This window comes from Anolis carolinensis, unplaced genomic scaffold (assembly GCF_035594765.1).
Source record: "Anolis carolinensis isolate JA03-04 unplaced genomic scaffold, rAnoCar3.1.pri scaffold_12, whole genome shotgun sequence".
Classification (NCBI taxonomy): Eukaryota; Metazoa; Chordata; class Lepidosauria; order Squamata; family Dactyloidae; genus Anolis; species Anolis carolinensis.
The window spans coordinates 10,761,732-10,774,573 of record NW_026943823.1 but is presented as its reverse complement, the minus strand read 5'-3'; the positions used below and the strand labels follow the sequence as shown (position 1 = coordinate 10,774,573).

Here is a 12,842-nt window from a genome sequence, read left to right as displayed (position 1 = left end):
AGACTTCTTTTAAAGCAACAAGTTTGTTTTACTCATAGGTAAAGGTAAAGGTGTTCCCCCGATACTAAGTCCAGTTATGTCCAACTCTGGGGGTTGGTGCTCATTTCCATTTCGAAGCCGAAGAGCCGACATTATCCATAGACACCCCCAAAGTCATGTGGCCGCCATGACTGCATGGAGTGCCATTGCCTTCCTGCCAGAGTAGTACCTATTGATCTACTCACATTCGCATGTCTTTGAACTGCTAGGTTGGCAGAAGCTGGGGCTAACAGCGGGCACTCACTCCACTCCCTGGATTCGAACCACTGACCTTTCGGTCCACAAGTTCAACAGCTCAGCGCTTTAACACGCTGCACCACTAGGGGCTTTTGGAAGAAAGCACCAACTATTCCCAAAACTCCATTGAAAAAGGCTGCTTTAGACTCTACAAGCGGACCTCTCCTTCCTGGACTCTTCCCTCTATTCTTCCCTCTCCTTTTTATTCAGAAGCAAACCAACAAACTTCCACTCACCTAGAAGAGCTTCTCATAGCATTTGTCACAGTGGACAATGTCTCGGTGGATGAAGATTTTATCCAGGAGGTCTCCCATTGGCTTGTGGCAAATCCCACACTGTGGAAATAAAAAGTGACAACGCTACCGTTGTGATGTGCCAGAAATGCCCCTAACACACACACATTGGTTGGGTTGTAATAAGCAAAAGGGAAATATTAACGCACTCATTTCTGGAGAGAAGGGGTTTCCTTACTATCCCATTCTATCCATATTGGAATTAAATTCTAACATCCCTTTCCCCCATATTCCACGATGGTTCCCACACTAAGGGTTCTCACTGAATGTTGCCATCATAGCTTTCACCTTGGAGAAAAGTCTTTTGAGATGATTTGTTATTTTGCAGTGGAGGAGAACAAGCAATCTTATTAAAGGAGTAGGAAGCTGCAGCTGTATCCATGTCTTTGTTGGAAATGCAAAACCTAGCACAGAAGAGTCCAGAATGTGCCCGGCCACGCGTTGCTGTGGCAAAGTCTGGTGGTATGGGAAAGAAAGTATTGAGGAATTGGTGGTAGTTAAGGTAAAGGGTAAACATTTTCCCCTGACGTTAAGTCCAGTCATGTCTTACTCTGGGGGTTGGTGCTCATCTCCATTTCTAAGCCGAAGAGCCGGCGTTGTCCGTAGACTCCTCCAAGGTCATGTGGGATGACTGCATGGAGCGGCGTTACCTTCCCGCCGGAGCAGTACCTATTGATGCACTCACATTTGCATGTTTTTGAACTTCTGGGTTGGCAGAAGCTGGGGCTAACAGTGGGGGCTCTCTCCGCTCCCCCAATTCAAACCTGCGGCCTTTCGGTCCAGAAGTTCAGCAGCTCAGCGCTTTAACACACTGCGCCATCAGGGGATATTATTTCCTAAAGGTTGTGAATATACAATATTTCTGATTGGTTTTTTTTTTTGTTTTGTCTGTTGGAGGCAAGTATGAATGCTGCAATTAGGAAAATAATTAGGATGTAATGGCCTTGCAGCTTTAAAGCCTGGCTGCTTTCTCCCTGAGTGAATTTTTTGTTGGGAGGTGTTAGCTGGCCCTGATTATTTCCTGTCTGGAATTCCCTTGTTTTCAGAGTGGTGTTGTTTGCGATATTTTATGTGCTTCTACTGTCTGTGGCCCTAAGAAAACAGAGGATTTGCCAGTCTTTGATGATGGGAATACTTTGTTGGGAGGTGTTAGCTGGCCCTGATTGTTTCCTGTGTGGAATTCCCCTGTTTATTTACTGTCCTGGTTTTAGAGATTTATGAATTTAGCACCAAAATATCACGATATATTGAAAGCATTGACTACAAAAATGCGTTGGATAATCCAGAACGTTGGATAAGCGAGTGTTGGATAAGTGAGACTCTACTGTAATTACTACATAGCATTACTGCGTATGGAACTACTTTTTCTGTCAAATTTGTTGTATAATATGATGTTTTGGTGCTTAATTTGTATAATGATTACCTAATTTAATGTTTTATTGGCTTTTCCTGAATCCCTTCTTATTATCCAACATGTTCACTTATCCTGCCGGCCTGTTTATGTTGGATAAGTGAGAATCTACTGTATATTTCTCATCTTATATTATCTGCTTAGGACTGGATTATATGAGGCCCCTTCTTCACAGCTGTATAAAATGCACACTGAAGTGGATTATATGGCAGTGTGGACTCAAGATAATCCAGTGCAAAGCAGATAATATAAGATTATAAATGGGTTATATAGCTGTGTGGAAGGGCCTTGAGTCTACACTGCCATATAATCCAGTGCAAATCTGATAATCTGTGGAAGAGGCCTAAGTGAGGCCTAAATCTGCGTGTCCCCTAACTGAATCCTGGCTGTCCTTTGGCTGAGTCGGTTGCTAGGCAACCAAGTGGGCAGAGATTAGCCCTCTAAACTGGCAGCAATTGGATAAAAAAAATATTGCTCTCCCTCTAATTAGGACTTTATTTTTCTTTTCTTTTTGTTGTATCAACCTTGAGGCGTGGATGATGGGTTGTATTGTCAAATTTTGAGGTTGGGGGGCCTGTACTTTTGTTGTTTTGTGAGTCGCCGTGATGCCATCACTCTTTTATATATATAGATAGTCTGAGTGACCTGGAGCCACCTCCTTCTAGATCTACCTGTCCTGACTCTAATGCAAACTGATGGTCTTTGGGATGTTTCTCCACCTCTTTGCGCCTTAAATCAAGATCTCTAACCATTGATTTACTCAACTCACTCTGCTTTCTTGTCTCTGAGCTTCTCCCTGGTATATTTAGTTGGCCACCATGGAAACAAGCTACTATACTAAGTAGTCAGTGGGCTTGTTGCCAAAGGGTTTTGAAATGTGTGAGCCTTTTATTTGCATTTCCGCTCACATTTTTTTAGTACTTAATTCTTTCCTTACCCGGAAGCAATAGTCGTGGCAGCAGATTTTGGGTTTGTCAATGGTTATCTTGGGGCAGTTGCGAATTTCACGGCCACAGTAAGTGCAGATGTCCTCTGGTGGCCTGTCGAAAAAGGAAAGGAAGGCATGAGATAATACAAGTAATAATACAACATCGAGCAAACGTTTCCTTAGTTCTACCACAGTGGTTCTCAGCGTTTGAGTCTCCAGATGTTTTGGACTTCAGCTCCCACAGTTCCTAACAGCTTGTAAGCTGGCTGGGATTTCTGGGAGTTGAAGAACCACTGTTCTAGCAGTACTCTGGCTTTTCATGGAAGATATAGGATGGCTGAGGAACCAAAAAGAAAGGAGCATTTTAATACAGATGCCATGAAGGGTTCACTAAGCACAGCTGCAATGCAAGCGTCACATTAGTAAGACTTACTTTCTTTGTTTTTTATTACTGTTGGAGTATCTCTTATCCCAGTGGTTCTCAACCTTTGGGTCCCCAGATGTTTTGGCCTTCACCTCCTAGAAATCCTAACAGCTGGTAAATAGGCTGGGGTTTCTGGGAGCTGTAGGCCAAAACACTTGGGGACCCACAGGTTGAGAACCACTGCCTTATCTGAAATACAGTAGAGTCTCACTTATCCAACACTCGCTTATCCAACGTTCTGGATTATCCAACGCATTTTTGTAGTCAATGTTTTCAATATATTGTGATATTTTGGTGCTAAATTCATAAATACAGTAATTACTACATAGCATTACTGCGTATTGAACTACTTTTTCTGCCAAATTTGTTGTCTAACATGATGTTTTGGTGCTTCATTTGTAAAATCATAACCTAATTTGATGTTTAATAGGCTTTTCCTTAATGCCTCCTTATTATCCAACATATTCGCTTATCCAACATTCTGCCGTTTATGTTGGATAAGTGAGACTCTACTGTACTTGGAATTGGAGTTGTGAGGTATTTTGGAATATGAGATTGGACACGAAGCTAGGCACAAAATTTATTTATGTTTCATATACACCTTGTATGCATAGCCTGAAAGTAATTGTATGCACAATCTTTTTAATAATTGTGTGCACAAAACAAAGTTTGTGTATATTGACTTATCAGAAAGCAAAAGTGTTACTATCTCATGGTAGACAATTTTGGAGTATTTTGGAATTCAGGATTAGAAACACAAAGCATGATCCAGATGCAAAATTCGTGACTGAAGGAGCAAAACATCTGGTTTTGTTATAGCCATTACAGCTGCATTACATATGAGCCATGTGCTATGAAGCATTGATGTCCGAGATTTTTTTTTGTTTTCTTTCTTCTACCCCATTCTTTTTTCCCCCCTTTTATGTCATGTCTTTCTAGACTGTGCAGATTTCATTTTGTTTATTTATCTGCAAGATGTTGTGGGAACCGTTGGGACCAGAGTGACACATTCACCTACCTTTTGGAGGGGCTACTATTCAGATAGCTGGCAGTGCTGTAGTTTAATTTCTCCAATTCGGACAAGTCAGCCAGGCTGCGACTAGCAGAGGATGGAAGAAAAGGCAATATTATTACTGTATTCAAGAAGCCCAGGGAAGGAAACCCAGTAATCAATAGATCGAACTTGTTTCTGTGCAGCAGAAGTCCTCACCAATTGACCCATTCTTCCCATGTTGGGGTCCTTTACCTGTTGTAACGCGGCGAGGAGGACAATTCCGTAGTGTTGACAGACTCTTTCACAAAGAGGAGGCCTTTGCTGTGAACAAACAGAAAAGAATAAACAACACATACTGTTCTAAACAATCCCTTTACAAGGATAATGAATTTTCCCAGCTTACAAACTGCCGCATTCTCCAGCTCACACGTTCCATAAGTGTGCTAAACGAATGACTGCAAATGTGTTATATAACCATATTAGATACTGGAGTTATAATACTGTGTGAATAAGAGGCTATATGCACATTTGTTTGTGTTGTGGGCTAGCTAGTGGTTTGCAGGGTTTCCTGAACATTTCACTAGCTGCAGAGTTTGTTTAACAGATAAGACAACCAGTGCGATACAATATTAAAAACAAAGAGTAGACAAACTTTTTTCTCCTGAGCACTATCCATGGCTGTGCATATACACATATAAAGGCAGAAACACATAGAGAACACAAGCACATTTTCATCTTATATATAGACACACACAGATGCCATCCCATCTGAACAACTTGGGATGCAGAGATTTGTATGAACATGTTGTTTAATTGGGAAAGAATGTGCAGGGATGACTTTTTGCTACATTCCTTCTTCCATGGCTAAATCCTACTACTGACATCTTATAAAGAGCTCAGTTGTGCAAAATGCACCATTTTACTCATTCAAACTAAGCATCCAGCAGCTGGAAAAACAATGTACTGCAGCAAGGTAGTGGTACATTACCAGTGTTATTGATGTATGTTGAGGTGTTTTATATATTTTAATAGGTTTTAATGATTTTATTTGTTTTAATAGTATTTTGCATACTGTTAGTCATAGGAAACCTGCTACAAAACAAGAGCTTTTTTGTTGAGTTCCAGGGTCAGAAAAGCAGATGGTGAAAACAGAAGAATGGCCTGCCTTGGGAGCATGCTTGCTCCATCAATGTTTAACGTTTACACAAATAATCAGCCACTTCCAGAAGGGACAGAGTTTCATCTATGCTGATGATCATGCAATCACCACTCAAACAGAGGGCTTTGAAATGACTGAACAGAAGCTTTCCGAAGCTTTAGGTGCTCTTACTGCCTATTACAGGGAAAAACAGCTGATGGTTTTGAATTGTACATTGTACTTTTTTTAGTATTGTTAGCTGCTTTGAATCTCTTTCAAGAGAGAAAAGTTGGAAGAGGAGGAGGATAACACCCATGTCCAGAAATGCCTGTGAACCCCAACTGCATAACTCATCCTTCTCACCCTAATCAATCTCACAGGATTGTTGTGAGAATGCAATGGGGATGAAGAAATACATCAACTGCTCCACTGTTTTAATATGATATCCTAAGGCAGAATAATGATAGCTACATGCAGACCGTGATAGATCACACTCCATGTTTGACGTGCATTGAGCATCACATCAATAAGAAAGCATTGGCCCCAAAATCTTCCTCCTTCCTTCTTTACCTTGAAGTAGTGTGGTCTGAGTCATACCCAGGGGCCAAGGGGTGCTTAAATTGGGGGGAAGCATTGATGGATCTCATTTCTGAGCTCATCACATTCCTGTGAGAAAGAGGAAATGTCATGAACATGGGCACTGACACATTTGCATTGCCTACCATTACTGCCCTGTAAGATTGCCCTGCTATAGTTGTGTATTGCCTCTTTGCTGAATAACCCTCCAAAATCTTCCTCCTTCTTTACCTTGAAGTAGTGTGGTCTGATTCATACCCAGGGGCCAAGGGGTGCTTAAAATGGAGGGGAGCGTTGATAGCATTTGTTTCTGAACCCATCACGTTCCTGTAAGAGAGAGGAAATGTTTTGTAAAGAAAAAGTGATGTTTTTTTAATACATGGTTTTTCCACTTCTGCTGATGTCCTGGGCCTCTAACCTCATCCAATAAAGAGTTCCCACTGTAAGTTTCTGTACTGTCATATTGATTGTTCATTTAATAACAATCTTGTTGGGGTTCAGGGGCTTCCTTGGAGGACGAAGGGGATGATGGGTTTCCCATGGATGATTCTGTGTATGAACAGAGTGCTTTGCAGACCTCAGATCAAAGAGAAGTGCCAGAAAGTGCAAAGGAGTCGAGGGATCTTTGGGATTCCAATGTCTGTTCCTTAGGAACTGGAGATAAGTCAATTTTTCTTGAAACTGGCCTTCAAGTCCTTCTACAGGTGCAGAAGGGGAGTTCTCCCGTGATATCAGATAAAGTCAAGGATAGGTTCATTAGGCTTTCAGAAAGACTCTGTGGGAAGACCTTGAGACCCAGGTCTCAAAGGCATGATTCTCATGGCTTCTTGGTTGGGCCTGAACTTAAATTGAGTGTTGTTTACTTGTGTCTCCAGAGCAGATGACATTGCTATAGAATCCAGTTCCTGTTTCAGCTCTCCTGCTCATGATTCAAGTCTCCTGCGTTTGCCTTCTTCCTGAATGAGTTTTTGCCTTGGAAAAGTTCCTTTTTCCATGCCTATGGATTTATGCCTTTGTTCTTGACTTCTTGGATTTTCATGTACCTTGCTATCATAGACTATTGATACTTTGTATATATGGACTACTGCTATTTCATAGCACCTTTTCTGCTGCTCTTTGGGAAATGACTTTTTCCCCTTTTTGTACAGACTTTGTAAATAAACCGCTGCAGTTAGTAACTACTGAACTGTGTGGTGCTGTGAAAAGATATCTTAAGCCTAGTGTGCAACACTTGTTTCCTCTTAATTATTTATTCCAAGGAGGAATAAAATCCTTGTAGTAAAACACCAGAACTGTACAGAACTGTAGTGGTATTTGCAAGTGCAACAACTCTGCCGTTACCTTCTGTTGTCTGTAACAAAGGAGTCCCTGTAGAAAGGAGTCCGATGGCTTCTTGGGGAACCGCTCCCTGGCCCATCCCTGAAAGGGTGGTAGGTCCTACTAGAAAGTAAAATACTATTAACAAGCAGATTGGAGCTTCAACAAGAAAGGGGTGACATGACATCTGTTTAATAGGAGATTGGGGACTTTGAACAAACCAAACACACTCAGTTTGAGTGTTTCAGAGGTTCCTTCCATATACTGCAGTATTGGCCAATATACGTCTTCTTTACACCAATTGTTCTGAGCAATCTAGACACTCACTTTGCAAAGATAGTGCAAATTACAATTTTTATTATAGTCAAAAACCAGCAAACACACTCCATTTTAGACATGAGTGGGCCAAGTGAAAAATTGACTGGAAACATGTTGTATGCTCCTATTAAAATACTGGAGTTATATTACGTGAGCCATGTGTACAAGTTTTTTATTTATTTATTAACTACATTTATATCCCGCTTTTCTCACCCTGAAGGGGATTCAGAGCGGCTTACAAATCAAAAGTACATACAATATATTATTAGCATAGCACAATATAAGCATTACATTACTATATTGTACTATATCATTATATGGTAATATTATTAGTAATATTACATTTAATATATAATGTATAATTAATTTTATTATATTATTATATTATTATTAGTATAATATTGCATTACATTATAATATTATTATCAATATTATAAGTATATACAATATATTATATATTTATAAATTATTGTATATTAGATATACAGTAGAGTCTCACTTATCCAACATAAACGGGCCGGCAGAATGTTGGATAAGTGAATATGTTGAATAATAAGGAGGCATTAAGTAAAAGCCTATTAAACATCAAATTAGGTTATGATTTTACAAATGAAGCACCAAAACATCATGTTAGACAACAAATTTGGCAGAAAAAGTCGTTCAATATGCAGTAATGCTATGTAGTAATTACTGTATTTATGAATTTAGCACCAAAATATCACGATATATTGAAAACATTGACTACAAAAATGCGTTGGATAATCCAGAATGTTGGATAAGTGAGACTCTACTGTGTGTGTGTGTGTGTGTGTGTGTGTGTGTGTATATATATATATGTATATATGCAAATTTCTTTGTGTTGTGGGCTTGTTAATGATGTGCAGGATTTTATAAATATTTCACTAGCTGGAGAATTATAATAGGTGGTTTGAGAGATAAAAGCGATCCTTACTAGCTAGATGTTATGTTTCTCTCTTTGGAATAACTGGTTGTTCCGGTATCATATTTTTAAGCTTCTTACATAATGGTTATGGGCTATTATTGCCAGGTTCCCTGTATTTGTGTCCCATCCTTACATAGACTTGCATGTCTATGTGTGTCCCACCTAAAATGGCTCACTGCTATGGGATCCTTGGTGAGGCACTAACACAATTTAGAAGAGAAGACTGAAAACCTTGTAAAAACTCCCAGGATTCCTTATATTTGAGGCATGCCAATTAAAGTGGTCTCAAGATGCATTAATTTTGCAGTGTAGATGCAACATTTGTGTGTTTTTGAACTCTGAGGAGCCCCTGGGAGGCTTGAAACCAGCAGCTTTGTTTTCTAGAGGAAGAAGGAAGTTGCCTGCTTTCCTTTTCAGTGCCGCACCTTTGCCTTTTACATGCTCACCATTACAATGCATCCATTGTAACTCACAATGCAACCATTATGTATCAGGAGCTTGGCTAATATTTTCCTGTTCTGAAGCAACTGCATCGTATAAGCTAGTCATGTGTGTTGTCCACTTATCATGAGCTCTTTATGAAGCTCTACCATACCATGTGTTCTTTCCAAATGCAACCAGTGGGTATGTTTTATTTCTCATGCATGCCTAGATAATACTCAGATGTGTATAATGGAACACAATCTTCCCGAAACTGCTTAAAACAAAGACTGCTAAGAATCTTGAAGGCATGTATTGTCACAACATGTACGAATTTATATAGTTCACAGATGTGTTCTGGGAGCATAATTTGATAACAGCCAACAATGATACTGCAGAAGATGTTCGCATGCCCAAGACTAAGATGGGGATAGAAAGCACTGAATTTTGTATATGGAGCAGTAAAGGGAAAGAGAAGGTCTCATGGGGGCTGGGCTTAGCACCACAGGCTAAACCAATAAGTTGCAGAAAATCCTGCCGATTGAAAGGTCGACAGTTCAAGCCCGTCAGGGTGAGCACCCGTCATCAGCCCCAGCTCCCTGCCCACCTAGCAGATCGAAAACAGAAATGTGAGTAGATAAATATGTACTGCTTTAAAAGCAGGGAGGTAATAAAGAGCGTCCATAAGGACATGCTGATATTTAATTTGGAGAACATCAAAAGATGACAAAGCTCCACAGTGTGGAAGATGGAGTGACAGCACACACACATACACATACATGGCCAGAGTCGAGCACAGTTTCCAGATGTTGGAAATAGATAAGATGGGAAAGGCCTTTACCTCTGTTTACGCATTGTCTGTCCTTGTTAATTGTATAACGGAATTGAATTTTTGCCATATATGTGTTCTGTAATCCACCCTGAGTCCCCTCAAGGAGATAGAGCAGAATATAAATAAAGTATATTATTATTATTATTATTATTATTATTATTATTATTATTATTATTATTATTATCTCAGTTTTTTATGTCACAAAGTCAAACAGATGGAACTATCTCTATGGAAGCTCAAGCCAGAACTGTTACTGTCCAAAGATGATATTTGGGGTGATGATCACAGAAGGACCAGCCAGTGGCCCAGAAGCATGGGACAAGAACAACAACATTATAATTTGTGTGATACCGGAGGATAATCCATGAGTTTGTAATATAAATGGATGAATAGCTGAAGGGTTGCAGACTGGGGTTCTTTTACACCTTTAGACTTAGATATGGCATCCTTTTAGACAGAGCATGTGAGCTGGTACGGCTGTACCAGAAGCTCCAACTTTATTTTCTTTCTGCTAATGTTTGCAGTCATAGGGCAGGCTGCCTGTCCATCATCATTAAGTTTGGTTCCGCCCCTTGTTCAGGGCTCTGGGAGGGAAGGAGCCATTTTTAAGTCAGTCTCACTTAAGGAAGCTCAGCTTTAGGACGTAGACCAGCTCGTCCCGTAAAAAAGCTTCATGTCTCAAGAACATCCGGGGATATAGAACATCCGGGGATATAGAACATCCGAGGAATCAGAAAAAGAAATTCCAGGGGAAAGGTCCCAAAGATTCTGGCTAAGAGCTCACAGCCTCTCAGCTCCTGAGGGAAACAGCCCTAAAGTTTCCAAAGAAACCTCGGAGAGGGACAGCATTACAGATTCATGGAACCCCAGCTGAAACATCTGCAAGCCTTGGTTGGTAGATCCACTCGATACCCAGACGCATTTCGAATTGGTAGTGGGTCCCACATCAGCTAGGCCCATATAATAGACAGCCTGGGAGAGGTTATAAGGGAACAAGACTGAAAAGGCCAACAGTTTATTAAGGAAACCTTGAAGTGTTATTTGACTCAATAATAAAGACTTTGTTATCTCATTAAAGACTCAAAGGACTATCCTTTTCAGGAAAATCCTCAAGAACCTCTCTTTGAGGTACCCTGGCTTCCCGCTGGGCATAAAGTATACGTCCTATATAAAGGCAATAGCTATAGGCCCATCTCGTGACAGAACAGCATGCCTTCAAATAAAGGACTGCCTTTCAAATAGATGGCTGTCTTTGTTAAGATGGACACATGGCCACCCCATTTGCTAGCAACACCTTGGTCACTGTACCTTTCGCTGTTGAGCGCCTGGCTGTACAGGCGTGATGTGATTCCATATTTCATCTCCAACATCCTCCTATTGTACGATTGGTAGTTCAGGTACGATGGCCTCGCATGAGTGCTTTCTGATAACCGGAAGGTATTTCTAGTCCGGCGATCCAGATAGGACAGTGTCCTGCTGCGGCCACCCTCCAGCAAGTGGGGGCTGTAAACTGAACTGCCCAGGTACCTTGGGATCCTATAGCTGGCTTCTGAGATCCCATGATCAAGCCCGCTGGAGAGACTAAAAGAAATCCTAATTGTCATGATATAAAATATCTCACATAACACTGTACTGGCTGTCTATCTGAGTAGTCAATCCACTAATAGGGAAACGCAGGAAACAAATGCCCATGTCGCAAACTAAAGTAGTAATTGTCCAGTTTGGAAGACTTGGCATCTATTGATAAGTAACAATAGATAAAGACATGTTTCTCCAGATGTAAAGCAGATGAATAGAAAAGGAACCCACGTCAAATGGTGGAACTTGGAGGGGGAAATGCCAAATAGTTTGTGGGTCACAAACTATCCCAATGCAAAAGAGCAACAAGAGTCCAACCAAACAAGGCAGAAGCCGCAAGTGATATAATAGCTTGGGGGTAAGTTCAGTAGACGTCAATGGATCTTGCACCTAAATGAAATCTGTTTAGAATTAGAATAATTCTAATTCTAATAATCAAAACAGGAAGAAGATCAAGAAGGTTATGTTTGACCAATTCAGGACCGTGAAGGGAAAGGAAAAGTTCCACAAAGGAAGGAAAGCAATGCTAAAAATGGCCCCAATCTAGCTAAGTCTTATAGCAAAAAATTGTAAATCGGAATTCATTCAAGTCCTGTTGTTTTCAGTGTGGAAACTGGAACTTGCTGTAGATAGTTTGAAGCCATGTTTAAGAAGGAAGTCTATGAAGAGGACTATCCATGGGGATTAAAACAAATAGCCAAAATATCATGTGAGATGCAGCTTCTGAAGCATGCTCCGTGAAGAGTGCTTCCTTGGACAAAGATGGTACTCAGGAATATTCAGCTATTTGAAATGAATTCAGATTGAAGAATAGAAGCTTGAACCCTTGGAAGTAACTTCGGTCGGTAAAATGGAAGAGCCCACAGCTTCCATCTTTGAGAACTCAGTAGAAGTGGCACGAACCCACAAAAGAGCAAAGAAGGGTATACAAGTCACCATGAAGAATATGATATATCCAATCTAGATATATCACTATAGATTCCAGAATTCCCCAACAGAATGGCCAATGCCTTAAAAATAACTTTTCCAAGATTAAGTCCAGTCCTAACTGGGGCTTTGACACCACCCTCCATAATATAGTTCAATTAACTATGAAAAAGGAAAGGACTGTATTCTTTATAATAAGACACACTACATAAGTAATTATTCCAATAATAAAATGTGTATTGCTATTGTCGCTTATTGTCACTTGGCATTCTCTTCAACCCCACATGTGGAGGATGGAGTCCTATTTGCCACAATAATAAATGCCAAAATCAAATGGGACTGCAAACAATAAAAAATCTTAATATTATAATTTAAAATCATTGGATGAAAACAATAATATAAAGCAAGAACATTGTTAAATTAGTCACATTGCTAATGGAGTAAGGAGTATCACAAACTAAATATTG

General features: G+C 40.2%; 1 protein-coding gene across 8 annotated transcripts in view; it reads right to left on the bottom strand.

Moving 5' to 3' along the window:
* Positions 1-12,842, bottom strand: part of znf185 (zinc finger protein 185 with LIM domain) — a 61,582-nt gene that overhangs the window by 1,338 nt on the left and 47,402 nt on the right. For 4 of the 8 annotated variants that reach the window (XM_016995047.2, XM_008114655.3, XM_062963761.1 and 1 more), the window contains exons 23-30: positions 11,179-11,451; positions 7,382-7,480; positions 6,272-6,367; positions 6,035-6,130; positions 4,579-4,647; positions 4,351-4,431; positions 2,918-3,020; positions 513-611 (exon numbers count right to left, since the gene is read on the bottom strand). In XM_016995047.2, the coding sequence (XP_016850536.2) occupies positions 513-611; positions 2,918-3,020; positions 4,351-4,431; positions 4,579-4,647; positions 6,035-6,130; positions 6,272-6,367; positions 7,382-7,480; positions 11,179-11,451 (916 nt within the window). The remainder of the gene's footprint in view (positions 1-512; positions 612-2,917; positions 3,021-4,350; positions 4,432-4,578; positions 4,648-6,034; positions 6,131-6,271; positions 6,368-7,381; positions 7,481-11,178; positions 11,452-12,842) is intronic. The other 4 variants (XM_008114656.3, XM_008114657.3, XM_008114659.3 and 1 more) reach the window with 4 other exon arrangements.